Genomic DNA, 22,446 nt, shown 5'->3' with positions numbered 1-22,446 from the left:
CGCGCCAAATAGTATCTCAGTTAGCTATGGTAACAGAAGATGCCCAATTTGTAACCACTGGTGAAAATGGTTTAAGAAAGCAGACTTTAAAATGAAGTGAGGTCACCAACAACCTGGCATCCCGCTGCCAATCGCCATCAATGGTGGTGATGGTACAAAAGCAAAAGCAGAAATATAACCAATAAAACTTCCCCATGTGGTAACCCAAGTATGCCAGTAGAAGACAAAAGCTGACAACTCCTTTTGGTAAATGACTTTTGTTTCAGTCCTCTTACTGTTTTCGTTTTATCTCTTTAAATAGTAAGGAGGAAGAAGAGCTGGAGAGATGGCTCAGCAGTTAAGAGCATTTGCTTCCCAAGTTCAGTTCACATTACCCACCTATGGTGGCTCTATAGCTCTAGCTCCCCAAGAGGACAATAATTTTTTTTTAATATTTATTTATTTACTATGTATACAATATTCTGTCTGTGTGTATGCCTGCAGGCCAGAAGAGGGCACCAGACCCCATTACAGATGGTTGTGAGCCACCATGTGGTTGCTGGGAATTGAACTCAGGACCTTTGGAAGAGCAAGCAATGCTCTTAACCTCTGAGCCATCTCTCCAGCCCCGAGGACAATAAATTTTTAAAAAATTAGTTACTAAAAATCCAAGCAGGTCCTAGAATGAGTTTGGTTTGCAAGCCACGTTTTGCCAACCTCTTCTCTAGAAAAAGAAAAATATAAAAGCATTTTTGAAGGATGAGGGAAACAGTAATTGCAGAGAACCATGAAAAATTAGTTTTGTAAAAGACAATCCATTAGAAAAAAAAAAGTCACAAGAAGTGAAAGTAAAAGGCCAGAAAATTCTTCAGTTACTTTTCAGATACTTCTCTCCTATAACAAGAAGACACCAAAGACAGCCAGGATCAGAATAGTAAGAAGAGTAGCAGACCAAAATTAAATCAAAATTTAATCCCAACTCCAATCAAAATTAAATTCTCAACTTGGGAAGATCTGTTAAACCAAGGTTAAGATTCACATGGGGAAGGGGAAGTAACTGGAAACTTGAAAAATGGACGAAGCATGTGGGATGATTAACACGAAACTCTTCCAGCCCCAGTATATGTCTTCTTTTTCCTGCATGCTGTGTTTTGACATCTTAAAACCTTCCTGGTTAGGGAGACTGGCCCTCTCAGAACTAGCCAATTCTTACAAGACTTAGTAGGGAGCCTGCCTTTCTTGCTACACAAACTATACAGTCCTCATTTTTGGCCTGTAATTCCCAGGGCCTGACAACCAGGCCTTAATCCTGCTAGAGCAAGAAATCGGTTAACCCATTTTGTAGAACCTCCCCCAAATTATTCAAACCAGTCCCAACCTATGCCCTTCTATGAAAAAACCACAACCATCAGATGGTGGTGGTGGCGCATGCCTTTAATCCCAGCACTCGGGAGGCAGAGGCCGGTGGATCTCTGTGAGTTCGAGGTCAGCCTGGTCTACAGAGGGAGTTCTAGGATAGCCAGGGCTACTCAGAGAAACACTGTCTCGAAAAACAAAACAAAACAAAACAAACCCACAAACGTTCTGACCTAAACCTTTGCCCTCCCTTTCAATCCTTTGCCTCTTAACTATCCTGAAGAACCTTGAAAAGCACTTCAGTACGTTGGGCCTTAAAATAAACTTTTAAACTCTCCTATTATCTCAGGTGGCCTCACGATTGACCATTCCATCAAAGAATACAGAGCCCTAAGTTTGTCTGAGCCCTCTAAACTTGGAGAAGAAACTCTTGCATCACTTATCAAGGGCTGGTGTTATTACAGATTCTAGTTTCACAGTAACACTAGAAATGTCAGCAGAAATTGCAGTTAAAAAAAAAACTGAAATTCAAACCAAAAGAGAGAGAGAGAGAGAGAGAGAGAGAGAGAGAGACAGAGAGAGCGCCAGGCAGTGATGGCACACGTTAATCCAAAGCACTCGGGAGGCAGAGGCACAAGGACTTCTGTGAGTTTGAGGCCAGCTTGGTCTACAGCGCAAGTTTCAGAATAGGTTCCAAAAGCTACAGAGAATCCCTGTCAAAAAAACAAAAACACTGAAATTCAGTGCTCCATGCAAGCAGTAAGAACACTAGCAAAAGAATAAAAATGAACTAATTACTCTTGTACTATGGAAATTAACCAAAGGACTGAAGCAATTCAGGGGTGTTTAATACATGGGGCTGAACATTGGCAAATACAGCAACCTTGTGACACTCCACAAGAAGCTATGAAAACCACTAAGCAGCAATCACAGTGAAAATCAGAAGCCAGTAGATGGGGCAGAAGAGGCCTGGAACCCTTCCAAGTGCCTTTTCCAGAAGCAGGAGGGCACAGGCCAGAGAAATGTGAAAGGGAGAGGGATGGTGAGAGAGGCCAGCCTGAATTCTACCCAGTTCAACGTTGTCTCCAAAACTTTCATTCCCAAAGTTCTGCCACTATTTGACATGCCTTCTGAACTCCTGAAAACTCTATCAGCAGCCTTATGTAGATGCTGAACTTGTCTAATGCAAACAAGTCTGCTGGTTTTCTTTTTAAAGATTTATTTATTTATTATGTATACAACATTCTGCCTCCATGTATGCCCGCATGCCAGAAAAGGGCACCAGATCTCATTACAGATGATTGTGAGCCACAATGTGGTTGCTGGGAATTGAACTCAGGACCTTTGGAAGAGCAGCCAGTGTTCTTAACCACTGAGCCATATCTCCAGCCCATGTCTGCCTGCTTGCTTTGCCTCAACTGTTGGACAATTGTTGGACATCTTAGCTACTTGAAATCATTGATTTTAGAGAAAAACAAGTTAAGTAAAAAGCTTAAAAGCAATGAGATGGGTGTAGAGATTTTTAAATACTAGAACATATTCTGGAATTCTATAAGACTATGTCACATATAGTACTTTGTCAAGAAAGACCGGAGAAAAACCTAAACTTTCACTACAGCGAAATCTCAGGATCCACACAAACCAGAAATGAGTGTGTTCCAGGGCAACCTATGATATATGAGGCACTGTCTTCAGGAAAAAAAGAAGAAAAGTAAAAGAAATTAAAAACTCAAGAGCAGATATAAGCAGACAGAAGGAATCAGACAATTTGAAATTTTGTACTGAGAATCAAACAAATGAAGAAAAATTAACCCACAGAAACTTGTAAAACACAACTAAAGAAGTCAATAAATATGAATAAAGAAAAGATACAGCAGAATAACGATTTTAAAAACTCAGAAGCTCTACTAAATGTGATGAAAAACAGTTGCTCAATTCATTACAAATAAAATAAACTCAGAGATTAACAACACAATACACCACAATCAAACTGTCAAAAGTCGTGAAAAATGGAAAAATCATGAAAACATTCAAAGAAAAGTGACTCATCACAGCTGAATTCCCATTGGAAACAATGAAGGAAGTGTGTTGAATTCAAACTGCTGAAAGAAAAAGATTGCCTGCTTGCCAAAAGTAGATTCAAGCCCTGGCCTAATATGAAAATAAAGAAAGACTGCCTAGGGATGGAGAGATTGCTGCGTAAGTAAAGGTGACCACATTTCATCTCCCAGAACCCACATCAGTAAGCAGTGAGAAAACAAATTTCAAAAATTTGCCTCTGAATTATACACATATGTTGCACTCAACACACACACACATCATACATGCACACAATGACAAAGAAAAATAATTTGGGCCAGGCGATGGTGGTTCACACCTTAAATCCCAGCACTTAAGAGACAGGCAGGCGAATCTCTGTGAGTCTGGGACCAATCTGGTCTACAAAGAATTCCAGGACAGCCAGGGCTATTACACAGAGAAACTTGGTCTCAGGAGAGAGAGAGAGAGAGAGAGAGAGAGAGAGAGAGAGAAGTTTAAGACTCCCTATATCCAAACTGGTAAATATGGAAAAGAAGCTGAGTGTAATGGTACATGTCTGCAATCTGAATACTTGAGAAGAAAAGGGATGATGGTGAATCTGAGGTCAACCAAGTTACTGAGTTAAATTCAAGGTCAGTCTGAGCAATCTACTGAGATATAAATTGAAAAGAGTTGAACAGTTTTTCTTCCTGACTTAAGAAGCACGTTCATTAAACAATAATTAGAAATCTGCACTGTTTGGGTATACATCAAATATATGTAAATTGTTGAAGAATAGCATGAAGAACAAAGTAGGAAATAAAAGTTTTAGAGGAACATTTTATATTCAATTTTAATTAAACCAGTATTAATTAAAGCTAGAAATTGCTATAAATTTAAGTGTTAATGTAATCTACGGACAGCCACCAAGAAAATCATATATACATGCCAATATGGTGACTCACACCTGTAATCCTAGCACTCAGAAAGCCTGAAGCAAGAGGACTACCATGAGCTCAAGGCTATCCTAGGCTATATTATTAAATTCAAAGGCAGTCTGGGTTACATAGGGACTTCCAGTCTAGTCTGGGCTACACAGTAAAACTCTGGTTCAATAAAGAAGAGAAGATGGCTGGACAGTAGTAGTGTTCTTCTTTAACCCCAGCACTCAGGAGCAGAGGCAGCTGGCTCTATGGAGACCAGGCTAGGCCTACAATAAAGAGTTCCACAGCAGCCAAAGCTACAGAGAAACCCTGTCTCAAAAACCAACCGACACCTCCAAAAAAATAAGGGAAAAAAAAAGAAATAATGGGAATCAATGGTGATAAAAGCAATTGTCTATTCCACTGTGCTTGTTTTCAGTGAGTAAGAAAAAGAAAATGGGGTTGGGAGTTGCCAGCAACCTCACCGCCCAAAAGGGTTGCTTTTTTCTTTTAACATATATAATTTTTTTGAGATAGGGTATCATGTATTCCAGCCTTGACTCAAACTCACTATGTAACTGTCTCCTGCCTCTATCTCTCTAGTGCTAAAATTATAGACCTGGCTGGCATCACACCCAGTTTATGAAGCAGTGGAGACTGAGTCCAGGGCTTTGCAATGACAGACAAGCACTTTACTAACTCAGCTGTATTCCAGCTTCAAAATTACAAAATGTTTTAATTTGTATTTTCCTGAATGTACTTTTTCTTGAACAGAGTGGGGCAGAGCTAGCTATTGAATCGAAGCCCTCCTAAATGCTCTATCGCTGAGCAATAGCCCCAGATCTTTTTTCACGTAATTTTTTTTTTCAAGACAGGGTTTCTATGTGTAGCCCTGGCTGTCATGTACCTTGCTCTGTAGACCAGGCTGGCCTCAAATCTACAGAGATCCACCTGCCCCTCACCACCCCAACCCACCCACTCCCACCCCAGGATTAAAGGTGTGCGCCACTACACCCGGTAGGCTGTACTTTTTTTAAACAATTTTTTTTAAATATTTATTTATACAATATTCTGTCTGTGTGCATGCCAGAAGAGGGCACCAGACCCCATTACAGATGGTTGTGAGCCACCATGTGGTTGCTGGGAATTGAACTCAGGACCTTTGGAAGAGCAGGCAATGCTCTTAACCTCTGAGCCATCTCTCCAGCCCCTTTAAACAATTTTTTAAAACAAAGTTGAAACAACATGGAATATTTTCAGTTGAGCTAAGCACCACCTGCACTCATTAAAGCACCTCAAAAGAGTTACTCATTTTGAAGGGGAAAAATTTCTTGTGCAACTCTACTCAGTAACAATTACTTAGCAAATGCCTATAATATGCTAGGTCCTTCCTCTCTCAGTGAATATGCAAGTGAAATAAAACACCTGATCCTTTCAAAGAACTTACTAGAGGAAAAAGACAACAAAATTAAAACTGAAAACCTTTTATGAAAGGTAATTAAAAGGGCTAATCACACCTATAATCCCGGCACTGGGGCGGGTGCAAAAGCAGGTGAATCTCTCAGTCTGTTCGAGGCCAGCCTATAGAGCAAGGTACAGACCCAGGGCTACACAGAGAAAATCTGTCTCAAAAACAAAAACCCACAGAAGGGGTAACAATATGTGCAAACTACAAAGACACACAAATATAGTGGTAGTACAGAATCTGGCTCCTACTCGTAGTTGTCTGAATGAGAATGGCTCCCTTAAATTCATGTTTACATACTGAGTCCCCAGCTGGTGGACTGTTTGGAGGATTAGGTGTGGTCTTGCTGGAGATATGTCACTGGGAGTGGGCTTTGGAGGTCTCAAAAGACCACATCAGGCCTAGTCCTGCCTCTCTCTTTTTCTGCCTGCATGTAGATCAGGATGGATATAGCTCTCAGCTACTTTTTCCAGCACCATGCTTCCCACCATGGTGACAACAGACTAACTCCAAAACTATAAACAACTCCCCAATTAAATGCTTTCTTTCAAACAGTTGCCATAGTCTCTTCACAGCAATAAACAGCAACTCAGACTCCTCTACTCTTACCCCACACACACTTCTAAACATGTGAGCTTATGTGTGGCTAGTTCCATTTCAACGGTCCTGAAGCAACACGAGAAATGTTACTATGAGAAAAGCTATGTATGGTGGTACACATCTGTAATCCCAGCAGGGGGAAGGCCTGAGGCAGCGCTTTATGGAGTTCAACACCAATCTGGACTACAAAACCAATACCATGCAAGCTTAGAAAATACCTAACTCAGGCTGGAGAGATGGCTTAGCAGTTAAGAGCATTGCCTGCTCTTCCAGAGGTCCTGAGTTCAATTTCCCAGCAACCACATGGTGGCTCACAACCACCTATAATGAGATCTAATAAATAAATAAATAAATAAATCTTAAAAAAAAAAAGAAAGTACCTAACTCAATAATTAAATAAAACCATAGTCTAGGCCTCTCTAAGGTTTAGCTGACACAACTATTAACAGCATATCACACTTACCTATTCTATCTTTTTCTTTCATACATTTCTTACCCATTCTTCTTTTTTGGACACATCATCTAGTAAATCCCAGGCATGCACCACCATGTCCCCTTTACAAAGTATTAGGAATCAAAATGGGAGGGAGAGACATACACTTGTAGCTATATTCCCAGTTCTTTAAAAAATGATGACAAACATCACATAACCTACCAAAATCACCCACCTCACCACCTTTTAGAAATGTGAATGTACCCAAACTGCTTCCCAAGGGCAACAGCATCTTTGGGGGACCCTAAGAAAATTGGGATAACGGTCAAGCCCTGGAAAAGCTAGCTGTATTATTTTTTGCTTAGTCTCTGTGTGATGGAAAAGTGCAGGGCTTATCCAAAGTCCTAACTGGAGTAGTGTGAGAAGTTGGACCATCTCAGCTAGGAGCTTTGAAGTGGCTCTGAATGAAAAATTTTGAGAAAACGGGCATTCTGAGAGGCTGGATCACCTGAGCTACACTTATTTTTACTGGTGCCTGGTTCCTTTTATCTGAAAACACACAAACTTTTAAAGGCAACATATGTATCTGCATTAATACAAGTATGGAAAATGTAGTGCGTACAAGTCAGTTGAAGATGATCTTTTTGTTTCATGTTTGAGAAGGTAAAAGGCATCTGTTAACTGTCTAAATTTGTTTGGATTGTATAACCAAACTTCAGTTCATGCCATATAAAAGGATGGCATATAATAAGTCATGAGGGCTCTGTAGCCAACAAGGTTTATCAAGTCTCATTCAGTCTCAGGGCTGTTCCCACATCAAGGGATCAGCATATATGTCACCTGTCCTATAGTCTTTCTTGGTTTCTTTCTTCTTGTCAACAAGCCAAGATTTTTAGGTCTCCCCCAATCAAATTTGATCTTCATTCATTTTGAAGAGAATCCTAACTTTCTGTTTCCTGTGGAAACATTTTTCCTAATGCAACACACTTCCCAACTTCCACTTTGATGCCAAGACATCTCTAAAATATACAGGCTGGTTTAATTCAGCAGTCCCTTCTATAATCCAATGTCTCTTTTTCAGGAGCTGCCATTCGCTCATCAGCATTCAAAAAATTCAAAGTCAATAAAACACCATACAGGACCCAGATGCCCTATGTATTTCTCATTCTTACACAGCTTTTCTTTTTTAAATTACCTTACTCTTTCTTGAAAGACTTTACTTTTATTTTTAAACTTTTTTTTCCTAAGACTTTCGATACTCCTTTTCTTTCTTCAGAATCTAAGCACATTTTTAAGCATATGTCTGTTCAGAGATTTTCTCCATCTGGTTCTAACTTTCTGTGCCCGCGCATTTGCAGTGTTCTCTGATGCGTGAGCCAAACCTTAAATTGCTAAGCAGGCAGCAGCTAGGTCTTCCACTGCATGGCTCTGCTTATCACATGGCCTGATGATGGGTGCTGACTCCATCCCCTTCAGGTTACCAAGAGCAGAGCCTCATGCCTGCAGAGCCCTGCTGTCCTGGAGCCGGGCCAATCAGTCTAGGCTCCAGCAGGCAATTCTACCTAGTCTCCCACCACCAAGTAGTAGCACACCCACTCATAAACCCCATTCAAGTGCTCAGTAGCAGGGCCTCTTAAAAAAGAGTCACACCTCTGTACATGGAGCCTACCCGGGAGACCACTTTCTCAGGTCCTATGTTGAACGCCCTATGTAGCAAACTTTCTTGTCCAATTATCTTTGGACCGCCAGCCTGCAAATAACTAGGCCCATAGCTGAGGTTTGTTCCTAACTAGCTCTTATAACTTTAATTAACCCATTTCTAATAATCTATGTTTTACTATGTGGTTTTTTACCTTTCTTTCATTCTGTATGCCCAACTCCATATCTCATTGGTGTCTCCCCTGTACCTCAATTATTTCCTCCATTTTCCTCTCTCTGCCTGGATGTCCCACCTAAACCTCCTGTCTAGCTAATGGCCATTCAGAACTTTACTGAACCAATCACAACAAAAAATCTTCACACAGTGTACAAATATCTCACAACAAATAATAACGATGGTTCTTATGAATGACCAATTCTAAGTCCTAACATCAAATAGTTTCTAATGGCACAAAAACAAAGCTACTGACTGACCATGTGCCTTTCCGTCAAAGACCTCACCACCACCTGGAAAACTGAATTGCCTTCCACACACCCCACCCTCCACAAGGAACAGAAAAAAGTAAAACAACTTTGATTAAGCCCCTAGAGCCAACAAACCACGTTTTAAGGAAGGCAAGCAGAGCACTACAACAAACTAAAAACTACAACACAGGGAGGTTGCTTAACAACAACCAAACTCTGAAAACCTTCAACCAAACAATAATCTACTTCCATTCCACGCTTGTGTGTGTATCCATGTGAGTCTATATGTATGTATTCAAACAAACACACACACACACACACACACACACACACACACACACGTTAAAGAACAACTTAACAGTAGCCTATTCTCACCATCACTATGTGAGTCCCAGAGAAATCATAAGGCTTGGCAGCAAGCACTTTTATCAACTGAACCATCTCTCATTGACTAATTTCTTGAACAAAAATTACCACGAAATGAAGATGGTCTTGGCCACAATGTGGATCCTGATTCAAAGAACTCCAAAGAAACTTAGTTGGAAAACCAAACAATATATTTGATAAAATCAAGAAATTAATAATCTATTAACAATATGACATAGTAGTCACACTGTAGCTGTGTTTAATATTAATAACCCTTATCTTTTAATATATATAATGCTTTCTCTTCTTTGCCTTGAGACAGGCCCTCCCCCTTTTGTCCAGGTTAGCCTAGAACTCACTGGTTAAGTAGGCTGGTCTCAAATTAACAATGATCCTCCTGTCTCAGCCTCCCAAGTGTTAGGATTACAGGTGTAAGTCAACACATAGGCTTTAGAGTAGAAAAGGTGAAATTACACGGGCCTAAGATCTGCATCAAAATATTATGAGATAGCTGGGCTGTGGTGGCATATGACTTTAATCCCAGCACTCAGAGGCAGAGGCAGATGGATCTCTGTAAATTTGAGGTCAGCCTGCTCTACAGAGAGAGTTCCAGGACAGTCAGGGCTACACAGAGAAACCCTGTCAATAGGTGATAGATGGATAGATAGATAGATAGATAGACAGACAGACAGACAGACAGATAGATATGATTGATATAGATGATAGAGATAGAGAGAGAGAGAGAGAGAGAGAGAGAGAGAGATGAGAGAGGGGGGAGGGGAGCTGAGGACAAATGGATAGAAACAGTTAAAACAAGTCTGATCAAGTAAAAGGCTATAGCTCAGTTGGCAGAGTACTCACCCAGAATGTAGAAAGCACTGGGTTCCATCCCCATGACCACACATTAACAAGGTATAATGTTACACTCCTAGAACCCCAATATTCTCAGGAGTTCACGACTATCCTTCTCTACACAGACACAGGCCAGCCTGGGATACAAGAGACCTTGTCTCAGGGGACAAAGAGACTGATCATAAGGGGCTATTCTTTAAGATGAGTAACAGGGTTTATGGGAGATCACAAGACTATTTCTTTAAACATATATTTGAATCACTCTACAATAAAATACTAAAGCAAGGTTACAACAATACTAGATGTACATTGTAAAGGATAAACTTAAAAAATAGGCACCAGATGAAAGAAAGTTTAGATTACACTAGAAAATTCAGGTAAGAGAAGCCCTATGAACAAAGACCGGAGTAGCAGTAAAATAAAATGCACAGAATAAACCAGGATTATTTCCTTGGGTTAGTGGTCAGACTTCATAGGCTATCCAGGCAAAATTTTCTTACCTTCTTCCTTTTTTAAGCTAAAAGAGACTCCATGTCACTGTATATGCAGGAGTACTATAAGCCACTCAAATTAAACTTCAGTGAGAATTTATTTTAGAATGAGCCTGTTTTACATGGCCATTTCAACCATTTTAATCTAACCCTCCTTATTCAACAGTCTCTTTCCCCCTTCAGGAATATCTACTTTTGCTGCTTCTCCCAAGTGCAATGTTCTTAATATGATTCAGTACTTCTTAAACTTCAGATCTACAACTACATGGTGGTGTGGACTTTGTAAGAATTAAATGAACGGCTAAGGATTTAATGTAGGTAGAATTCTTGCCTAATACGCATGAAGCCTTGGGTTGGCCTCACAGTACCATAAAAACAGTTTACAACTGTAATTCCAGCACTGGGGAGGTAGAAGGTAAACTCAAGGTCACCCTTAGCTATCTAAATAATCTGAGGTCAACCTAGGGTACAAGAGACCCTACCTCAGAAACAGAAGGGAGGGCAATGAGTAAAAGTATATTGAAGAACATAATATCCAGAGTTCGTGGACTATTTTTATGCATACATTTAAAACATTAATCCAGCTCACAGAAAGTACTCAGTAAGCACTAAATATTAACTGAAAATTCATACAAGTTTCAATCTCATTTACTTTTTCCATTTCTTTTAATTTGCCACTTGAAGCATTTTATTCTCTACATAACAAGCTCCCTAAGGGTAAAGTCTTTGTTTCATACATAATTATATGCCCAGCAAGCAGCCCAAACCAGCACACATTTACTAAATAAGTAACTATGAAAAAAAAAAAAATCAACGAAACTCAAGAGACTGAATACACTCCGGAAAAGACTAACTACTAGTAATAATATTAATGGAACAGGTTTGATGTGGTTTGCAGGGAGAACAGGGATACAAAATCAGCTGAATAGATGAACAGGGGAATTTGAGATAGAAAGTTAAACAGGAAATTTACAAACAAGTCTGAAAACATCTAGAAGCTAAAAGTATGTCCTCGGATTTAAATCCCAGTTCTGCTTTCTGCTGTCTCCAGTAGTATATTTGAGCACGTTATTTAAACCCTGGGTCCCAATATTTCAGCTAGAAAAAAGCCAGTTCCACCAACCTTGCCATGAAGTTTTCAGAATGAAATGGGTAAATACAGTAGTTTTAAAAATTGGATGATAGCCCTGGAGTTGGCTCAAAGATAAAGGCTCTGCTATCATGCCTGCTGACCTAAGATCAATCCCTGGACACACATGGTCCTCTGACCTCCAAACATATGCTGTACTAATGCACATTCCCACACAAACACACACACACACACACACACACAATAATAAAATGTAATAAAAATCTGATTTTTTTGGTAAAATAATAGTGAAATACAAGTTCATTTAGAACCTCAGATTACAACTAGAAAAAAACGAGGAAATATTACAAAAAGTGGGCTGCACTTGGTGGTGCCCTATACTATTCTTTTTACTGGAGAAGGTAAGGTAACAGAGTTACCTGGCTACAGAGTTGAGCACCGTACCAACCAGGGATACATAGTAAGACAATGTCTCCAATTGGAACAGAAGTGATGAAGCAGGTAAAAGGAAAACAAGGAATGAGAGAATGGAAGCTAGTGAAGAGTCTCAAACAGACTGTAGCACTATAAGGCTCTGGTTGACCTGGAACTCAAGAGGCATCCACCCACCTTTGCCTTCCCAGGTCCAGAATCAAATGGGTGCCCCAAAACAACCACCCCTATAGGAAGACTTTGGGGAAGAAATAGTTAACAGCAGAAACTGTAGCTTAAGCCCAATACAGTGTATAAAGTCATAGGATTTGCAAATTTTAAGGTCAATCATGAACCAAAAAATAAAAAACTGAACCAACAAAAACCTGTGTTCTACAATGTTCATAAGGGGCAATACTACAAACTGAGGATAACCAGTAAGTGCGACAGAACAAAGAAAATCTGGAGGCTAAGAAGATAGCTAAGAGGTAAAGGAGCTTGCTAACGAGCCTGACAACCAACTGTGGAAAGTGAAAACGGACTCCCAGGAGTAGTCTTCTGACCTCCATCTGTGTGTTGTGGAAGATCCAAACCAAACACACTAAATACACGCATAAGGCTCAGGATTCAGTCTCCAAGACAGTCAAAAAAATGTGTGTTCATATGTTAAACACAGTTACCTGGGAGACTGAGATAGGGAATCACTTAAAACTCAGGAGTTAAGACCCAGACTGGGCAATATTACAAGATACCGTTTCAAAAAATAATGTGTAGATGATTAGGGCACTCAGAACTATATAAAAATGATAGAAGTTATCTTGTTTTTAAGAAAGTACCAGAAATAATTCTAAATTTATAGCTTAAATATACATACATTTTTAGACATACATTTCAACACATAAAACTTTAAGTGCATACTTCACAAGCAGTCTTAATTAAAGACTAATAATAGCATTCAAGGTCAGTGTGAGCCACCTACCAGGTTCCAGACAGCTTTTGCTAAACAGCCCTATCCCACCCCCCAAAATGACTGATAAATAACAAATTATCTGAAAGAAGCCCAGCAACAGAATCCTTAAAGTCCTTTTCTGTTGCTGTAAAGGGCAGGAACAATGGAAAGGAAAAGGGAATAAGGGGCTGACAACATAGATTTCAATAATGTAAAACTTGTTAGTTTGGACACAAGAAGCTTCCTCCTTAACTCTTTACATCAACCATGCCCGAGTGACAAACTCAACTGCTAACTTGAAAAAAAAAAATCGATGAAAATGAACAAGTACAAGGATCAAAAACCACATAAGAAACTGGTGGTCTATCAAAGTAAGCAAAAGCCTCAACACATGTTTTAATGAATACTTTAACCTCAGTCTACCCACATGGAACATTAAGTTGGCATCACACTATACTAGAAAGTTATATGGCCACAAAACTTTAAACCCACGCGTATTAAATTAAAGAAATCACAAGCAATTTTCACTTAAGTATTTTGAAAATTATCTCGAAAGCACAAAAGTATTAAGAACAATCTTAAAACTACCAAATCAACTAAAGCTGTTATATAAAATATGTAAGATTTTTAAGTTTAACTTAACCCACTTTGTGGAATAAAAGGTTTACTGGCTTGTTAGTTGCGTGATGCAAACCTTTAATCCCAGCAGGTAAGTGGCAGAAGCAGATGGATCTCTAAGAGGGGTAACCGGCCTGTTCTACATAGTGGGTTCCAGGCCACCCAAGACTACACTCTGTCTCAAAATAACCACAACACAGACTGTAGAGGCTGTTGTGGTGGTGCATGCCTTTGATCCCAGCAGAGGAAAGTGAATATCTGGAATATCTGAGTTCGAGGCCGGCCTAGTACCAGGCTAGCATGGGATAAGACCCTATGTCCAAAAAAAAAAAAAAAAAAAAAAAACAAAAAACAATTAGGGTCTGGAGTGTGGCTCACGGTTAAAAACAACTGCTGCTCATGCAGAAGACCAGGGTTCAATACCCATTGCCCATATGATGGCTCCTTAATCATCCATAACTACACAGATCCAAAGATCTCTTCTGACTTTTGAGGATGTCTGTACACATGTGGTGTACACACATTCAGGCACACACAAATAATAGAAGTAAATAGCTATTAAAAAAATAAGCACACACACACACACACACAGCTGGGCGTGGTGGCACACACCTTTAATCCCATCACTCCGGAGACAGGCAAGCCTGGTTGAGTTCCAGGACAGCCACAGAAAACACAGGAGAAACCCTGCCCCAAGCAAAACGAAAACCTACAACAAATATTTACTGGTTCAATCACTTGACTGCAATGCTTTTGTCAACAAAACATTACTGATGTTTTATGTTTCTTTTACATTTTTTTGTTTGAGATTGAGTTTATGTATCTCTGGTTGTCCTGGAATTCTCTATGTAAATCAGGGTGGCCTGAACTCAGGGAGATCCACCTGAGTATTGGGACTAGAGACTTGTGCCACCACACAGCCGTGTATTTTTAATTTTTGAATGAAATTCTTTATATTCACTCAATGTAATGAAAACTGAAGATTCATGTTTATACATGTATACGAATTATATATGAGAATACCTTTTCTTTCAAGACATGGTTTCTCTGTGTATCTTTGGCTGCCCTGGAACTCATTCTGTAGACCAGGCTGGCCTCAAATTCAGAGAGACCCACCTGCCTCTGCCTCCTGAGCGCTGGGATTAAAAGCGTGCACCTCCACGCCCCGCGAAAATATCTTTTCTACGTTAATCAACCTCCTATTTCAACATCACTTCTTCCTAAACTCACCAAAGGTGTGACGTATGTGTGTGTATGAACAATACTGCTTACATCCGAAATTCCTAAGTCTAAAAAAAAAAAACAAAAACAAAAAAAACAGGTGCAACGTTTAGATGCATGCCTTTTTCTTCTAAGCTCAAGTTATACCCTGGAAAGAACCTAAAACTAAATGCAACTATCCTACAACTCAAATAATCCTTTCAAACAGAGGTACTTAATTTTAAAAAATTCAAGACAGGAACCCGAAACTACCATCTTTCAAAACTTGGGGTAACTCAAGTCGATCACATTAAGTGGACATTTAGCTTCGTTTTAGCTTGGACCAAACAAAAAGTACGTTTTACTTCAAAGTAAAGAACAATTCTTTGCGCAGACATTTCATAAATCCAGTACAGATAGTCCAGTTGGGCTTTGTATGAGTAAAAACAAGGACGTGGAAGGAAAAGTCAAGAGAAGCCGATTCAAAGGAGGGAAATTCAGTTAAAAGTGTTGATGAATCATGAAGCGCTAAAGAAGATCCAAGTGAGAACAGCGGCATCCCGGGTATTTAAAAGTTGAGGGTGGCAAGGCAAACTTCAGCGGCGGGCCGCAAGCCATTGTGCGAGGTGGCAGCCCGGAGCGGCGTGGCTGTCAAGGGGCAACTGCGTCCCGAGGCGCGGGGGAGGGGGCAGGACGCCACATAGGAAGGGGGTGCCGGGGCCAGGAGGCGAGACGCTCAGCCCAGGTCCTCTGTGCCTGGGCTCAACCTCAAGAGGACCAACAAGCGCCAACTCGGGGCCCAGCGGACCCACGCCAGGCTGTCGCTCAGAGGCGCTGGGCCCAAGCCCGGAGGCCCGGCAGGCGCCGCCGGAGGAGCCCCGCAGACGCCATGCTAAAAGCCAAAATGGCTGCCCCAAGGATGCCCGCAGCGCGCCGCCTGTGAGCAGGGAGCCGGCCGCTGCGGGAACGGGGGAGGGGGCGCCGGGAAGGCAGTCGCCGCTCGCCAGCCGGAGCCTCTCGGGTAGGTTCCCCTCCGCCCCTCAGGGCGCAGGCCCCAATCCGGGCCCCACCCCCGGGGCCCGCGCCCCGGTCCCCCAGCCCGCGCTCGGCCCCCCCGGCCAGGTACCTGCAGTTCGGCCCGCTCCACCTCCCAGTGCGCCCGCTCCATCTCGAACCGAGCCCACTCGTGCTGGATGTAGTGCAGGATCCCCGGGATGGTGTACTGCTGCGGCCGGGACAGCTCGGGGCCTGGCGGGGGCCCCGCAGCCTCGGAGGCCGCCGGACCCCCACCGCCCGGCGCTCCGTTTCCCGGCGGAAGGTTCAGAGTCCCCCCGGGTCCCTGCTGCGGCCGGGGAGGGGCCGCCATCCCCGGGCCACCGCCACCGCCGCCGCCGCCGCCTCCGGCCAGCTCGTCCATTGTGTGCGGGGCCCCGGCCGGGGCGCAGAGCCAGACGCCGGCAGCTGCGGGGAGGGTCGGGGACGGTGGCCCCGCGCCGACGGCAGGGCGGGGGCCGGCCGGGAGAGGGCCGGGGAGTGGGGTCGCTGCCGTGTGCTTGCCGCGGATCAGAGCAGGGAGCTGCCGGCTGCCGCCATTACAGTCCCTCCTCCATCTGCCCGTCTCACTCACTCACTTTGGGGAAAGGGGGGGGGGACCGCGGCGGGAGGGAGGGAGGGAGGGGGAGGGACGGCTGAGGAGAGACGTCGCGCCGCCGCTCGCCCGCCCGCCAGCTCGGTCGCTGGCTCGCGCACGGCACGCCGGGTAGCGGACGCCTCGGCGGCCGCACGCCGGATAACCAAATAGAGTCAGGCCTCACCCTAGACGGGCGCACTGAGGATGCGCCGCGTTCAGGGGGCGGGGAAAGTCTGGGCCACGCCCCCACGCCGGCGCCCGCCCCTCCCCCGGTTTTCCGACTCAGCACCAGTGGCATCCCGGGGTGCAGCCGGGACTTTGCGGAGTGCGTGGGCCTCGAGCTTTCGGATTGTTTACTTCACGCAGATATCATCGGCAGCGGTGAGGGCCTCGCCCACGGGGCTGGGGTCAAGCTGGGCGTATCCTGCCCTGGAATGCCTGACGTTTCTCAGTCGAATTCTTCGCGCGTTTTGCTCAACTCCCAAAGGATCGCGCCTCTTTCTCTGCTTGTCACTCACCTTACCTCTAGTGTCGTAGCACCAGTCAGTCTTCAGGATCCAGGGGGACGTTCACCTTTGGCTAATGGCCCAGATTCCTCCGACTTTTGCACTAGTTCCCGGGCTTCGCCGCGACCTGCTTCTTTGGTCCCACTTCAGGGCTGCCTGTTGTAACTTGTCTTCAACCTTTATAATTCTGAGATAGGTTGTGTTTGGGAGCGTTTAAGCGATTGTTTCCCTTTTCTTTTTTTTTTTTTAAACTGGAAGAAGTAGTGATATCTTGAGTCCTGAGAATGGTGGGTGCATGAGAAAAGATAACTTTCAAAGACACCCATAGTTGGACTCTGATGTTTAGAAGTGAACTCATATATTGTTCATTAGTAGCAGAAATTTGATTGAAGCAGAGAACAAAAGTATTATGAATACAACTTAAACTAAATGAACAGTGGCGATATCTTAATCTTTAGATGGCTCTAGAGTGAAATAATACACACCTACAAGGTCATATTTTTAAGTTCCGTGCTGTGCATTTTTCTGTGCTTGGTTTCACAGGAATTATCCTCAGGAACTAAAAAGTTTTTAAAGTTAATACAACTAATAACCTGACCCCCGGGTGTGGCAGCCCACATCTTTAATCCCACAAGACGGCCTGGTATCTAAGTTTGGGGCCAGCAGGGTCTACAGAGTGGGTTCCAGAACAGCCAGGACTACAGGATGATCATTTAGTGTACAATGAAACAAAAGGAATATTTAACAGCATAATGAGAAGAGTTGCAGTATTTACAGCTATACAGGAAATTGCATATAAGTTGGTTGCGTTTTAAACTTATTTTCGCTATGAAAGCCTATACAAATTTTTCACTATGGAGCCATTCAGGATGTAATTTCAGAGACAAAGTAATACACTTTATTTGGTCATGTCTGCTGTATCATTATAATTAATGAAGAACTGATTGGATCTGTTAACACTTATTCTTACTGCCATATTTACATATGAAATGAGGTCTTAGATAACAGTGCTATTTCTTCATACGATTAGAGTAGTTTCTCCACTTAACAGTCAGCCTACAGCTGGTTCCTTCAGCCCTATTCCTTTTTTTTTTTTTTTAAAGCCCAAAAATACCTTACATTCGTCCTCAGGACCCTCTCAGGACTTACACATTGTGAAGCTCTCTCAAGGGCCTGGAGCCCACTCACGTGATGATTATAGCGAAAGAGCAAGATGCACATTGTATTTCTCACTTCAGCCCCTCCCCCACCTACCCAGCAAAAAAAAAACGAAAACTCTGTTGTGTTTTATTGCCTGTCTTACTGGATGGCACTTAGCTATAGTCTGGTACCCTCCATTTAACCCAGGCACCCGGGCCTTTCTCAGAAAGTTCTTTCCTGTCTCCTCCTGTTTCTGCCCTTCCACCTCACTCTCCCTGACGTCTGACTAGTCTTCCAAGGCAGGTTTGATTGTCACCTCTGCTTAAATATTTTAGCCATCTCCAGATTTAGAACAGAGCCCAAAGTAGGCTGCATGGTGGCACTCATCTGTAATCCCAGCATTTGGGAGGTGGAGGCAGAGGATCAGGAATTCATGATCATCTTAGCTCGAGGCCAGCCTGGGATACATGAACCCACCCTTGGAGTTGTACATCCATCTCCCTCTCTCTACCCTTACAGAGTTTCCAGTCCTGTCATAAGCAAATTAATTAATACTAACCATCCTGACTTTACACCTCACACCTGAGCATAAGTAGCTCCCCAAAAGAGCTTTTAAAACTTTGTTTCCACGTTTACAAATTTGATGATGAGCACATTAACTGTCATTTTCTACATGTCAGTAACACGGTTTGCGGCTTTGCCCTCTGAAGTATCATCTCCTCAACTACCCCATCCCTCTGGTGTTTTTTGGCCAGGTCTTGCTGTATAGCCTAGTCTGGAACTCAAGATCCTACTGACTCGGTTTTCCAAGTACTGAGATTACAGTCTTACTTCCCAGCCAGCCTGGGTAATGACTTGAACTGTACAGTTTCCTTCTCCACTGGGATGATGTTTTAACAGTTAGCACTGTGCCTCCCGCCCACTACTCCTGTCGGTCCTCCCGGGTGACTGGATCACAGCTCCACTCGCCTAACTGGAATTCCCTCTCTGATGGGTGGCTGTGTCACTTCCTCTCCTCAGGCCCACTTCCAGACTTCCTTCTTGTTCTCTCCTTTCACCCCTTGTCTTCATCCCTGCTCCCTAGGTGCAGACTGATTTGGGGGCAGGTTTCATCTATAGGCAGGCTGGCCTTGAACCTGTGATTGTCCTGTTTCTACCACCCCAGTGCTGAGGTGGCAAGGGTACACCAGCTTGCTCAGTTTATGATGCTCTTCAAGGAAGCCGACTTAAGCCAGGTGTGGCGACTCTTGTGCTTTCTGCACTGGGTAGGCTGAGGCAGAAGAATTGCTGTGCGTCTGAACCCTTAGTTACACTACATGATGAGTTCCAGGTTGTTTAAAAGCAAAATGAAAAGAATGCCCATATATTTAATCAACTTAGTTTTTAGGGTGTCGTAGCAGGCTTTCTCAGACCTCTAGCCCCCAAATCATAACATGGAGAAATATTATTAATTATGAATGCTTGGTCTTATGCTTGTCCCACTAGCTTTGTAACTTAAATTAACTTGTTTCTCTTCATCTGTGTTTTGTATATCCTATTCTGTGTTTGGCTGGCTGACTGGCCACTGCTTGGCTGGCCCCAGGGTTCTCCCTCTCTTTCTCCCTCCATCTCCCTACTTCTCAAGCCTAAATTCCTCATCCTCATATTCTCTCTGCCCACCAGTCCCACATATCCATCTACTGCCTAGCTATTGGCTTGTTCAGCTTTTTTATTAGCCCAATCATGATGTGAGATGTCCTTCTGTATATGTATTGCTTTTACTGGTTGATGAATAAAGCTATTTCAGCCAATGGCTTAACAGAGTAAATCCAGGTGGGAAATTCAGATAGGGACAAAGAGGAAGAGTAGGCAGAGTCGAAGAGATGCCATGTAGCTGCTAAAGGAGTAACATGCCACACTGGTAAATCACAGCCTCGTGGCAATACGTAGATTAATAAAAATGGGTTAATTTGCCAGGCAGAGGTGACATACACCTTTAATCCCAGCACTCAGGAAGCAGAAGGAGGCAGGTCCCTGTGAGTTCAAAGCCAGCCTGGTTTACAAGAGCTAGTTCCAGGACAGCCAGGACTATTACACAGAGAAACCCTGTCTTGAAAAAAAAAAAAGAAGAAGAAGAAAGGGGTTAATTTAAGATGTGAGAGCTAATAAGGAATACAACTGAGCCATTAGCCAAACAGTGCTGTAATTAATATAGTTTCTGTGTGATTATTTGGGTCTGGGCAGCCAGGAAACAAAAGTACAGTCTCTGTTTGCACAGTCATGTGTTTAAGGCAGAAAAAGGTAAAACAACATATCTTTACATAATTAAACAAATGCAGCATAAACAAATGTAACACACCTCTACATAGAGTAATATTCTACAACATAAACAAATGTAACACACCTTTACATAGTTAAAGTAATATTCCACAACAGGGTACTTCTTATTCTCTTTCCTACAGCTAATATACAGCCTATATATTCTGGTTTTGCCCCGCTGGACTTGTCATTCAATTTACATGTATTGTGCAAGTCAGAGTATATTAGGGAATTCCAGGCTCTTAAATAAGTTGGGAATAGATATACTCAGGTACCTTCTTGTCAGTTATTCCCTCTGAGACATATGAAAAGTTCTGATTCTGCCTTTGAGAACTAAGTAGTGTCTTGTGATTATCTAAGCACTTTATGTCTTGATGACCATGCGCCTGTCATCTTTCCACTGAAGAAATTAAACAGGTTCATAAATAATATTTTAGTCATTGTTTTTCTTCATAATAAAGGATATGACAAGCTTTCTTATTTTCATGACTGGGAGGACAAGCCACAACACAGTTCTTGGTGACTTTAGCAAGTCCCATTGAATAATAGGAAGTGGTCCCCACCCTTTTGTATCAATGAGTGTGTGTGTATTTAGAAACAAAGAAATAAAGTCTCTCTTCCTTATTTGCCTGCTGTCTATGACTGGGCTCAGTATTAGTCTCTGGTTCCTGAATCCTTAGCATGTTTGAAATTGTAGGTAGTTTCAGGTGACTCGGTTACTCTGGAAAATAGCATGGTGTTTATAAAGTAAGAGGGCAAATACATATCACAGCCTACCAAAACTTTGATAAGAGGCTAGCCTGGTTTACAAAGCAAGTTTCAGGACAGCCAGGGCTACACACAGAAACCCTGTCTCAAAAACAACAACGAGAGAGAGAACTCTGTCTCTGGGAGAAAAAAAAAAAAAAAAACAACTTGACGAGTTCAGACCAAAGGAGCAGACCACACAGAATGCAGACACAACAGAAGAGGAGGAAGCGCTAGCTTGCCAAGTGAGATCAGATATTGACTTATAATTACACAAGTTGCTTGAGGCTATGAAAATTATAAAATATATATACGCAGGGTACTTTAATCAAACAAATATTGTATGTAAAAGGACCTTTACAGATTATAGAAAATGGGCACCAAACCTTTAAGAAACCCAGGATACTACATAAGATTCTAGTCCAAATTCATTCTTCAATTGTCTCCTGGGTAATATGAGTCAGAAAAAAGTAGGCTGTGGTAATGTTGTGTAATAGCTAACTTACTGAGATGTCAAAATTGAAGAGAGAGAAAGAGATTGCCTGGAGCCAAGTCTCTCCAGTACACTGGCTAAGAATATGCAACCAGGTCTCTAACCCTAAGAGCAGAGTGATTAGAAAATATGACCAAATGGGAAACTGGCCAGACTTTCCAAGGTGATAATTTGACAAGCTTAAGGATCTGGCTTGTCTCCCAATGGAGCATCAGGGTATGTTCAAAAAGATGGTACCAGGCAAAGAATACCTGTGCTGAACAGTTTATGCGGGATACTGTTCTCCTTTGAAGACTGACTGTTCCTGTTTGGTTTGGTCTTGGCTTGTTCTTTCTCTTTTCTCTTTTTTGGTATTGATGATCAAATCCAGAGCCTCACATATACAATGTACACCACTGAGCCAGGCCTTCAGCCCCTTAAAAATATTTTTAATTGCTAAAATTTCACAAAAGTATATTGTTTATAAGAGCATATTTTAATAACCTTAATTGTGTCTTTCTATTAGTAGCCCAACCTAAAGTACATGGCACATACCCCACAGAAAAAGGTGCAACTTTTTTTCCCCAACATTAGAACTTGAACCCAGAGCTTTGTACATGCTAGGCTAGCACTGTTACTCCCCAGCCCTTCTCTTTTACATTTATTTATTTGTGTGTTGGGGAAGCACACACACACACACACACACACACACACACACACACCAGGGCACAGATGTGGAGGTCAGAGGACAACTTATAAAATTCAGTTCTTAGTCTA

The 22,446-nt window shown here is 42.4% G+C and overlaps 2 protein-coding genes across 7 annotated transcripts in view; one reads left to right on the top strand and one right to left on the bottom strand.

Annotated features, from left to right (window-relative positions):
* The window catches only part of Strn3 (striatin 3), an 82,515-nt gene extending 66,006 nt beyond the window's left edge, over positions 1 to 16,509 (bottom strand). For 2 of the 4 annotated variants that reach the window (XM_085697669.2, XM_085697668.2), the window contains exon 1: positions 16,003 to 16,508. In XM_085697669.2, the coding sequence (XP_085553795.1) occupies positions 16,003 to 16,293 (291 nt within the window). In that variant the 5' untranslated portion in view covers positions 16,294 to 16,508. Of the gene's footprint in view, positions 1 to 16,002 lie in introns of all 4 variants that reach the window. The other 2 variants (XM_085697667.2, XM_085697670.2) reach the window with 2 other exon arrangements.
* The window catches only part of Ap4s1 (adaptor related protein complex 4 subunit sigma 1), a 48,425-nt gene continuing 41,555 nt past the window's right edge, over positions 15,577 to 22,446 (top strand). For 2 of the 3 annotated variants that reach the window (XM_048415623.3, XM_085697674.2), the window contains exon 1: positions 15,768 to 15,897. The gene's annotated coding sequence lies outside the window, so the exon portion shown is untranslated. Of the gene's footprint in view, positions 15,898 to 22,446 lie in introns of all 3 variants that reach the window. The other variant, XM_085697675.2, reaches the window with a different exon arrangement.

This window comes from Myodes glareolus, chromosome 11 (genome assembly GCF_982192425.1).
Source record: "Myodes glareolus chromosome 11, mMyoGla1.1, whole genome shotgun sequence".
Classification (NCBI taxonomy): domain Eukaryota; kingdom Metazoa; phylum Chordata; class Mammalia; order Rodentia; family Cricetidae; genus Myodes; species Myodes glareolus.
This window is presented reverse-complemented; position numbering and strand designations above follow the sequence as displayed.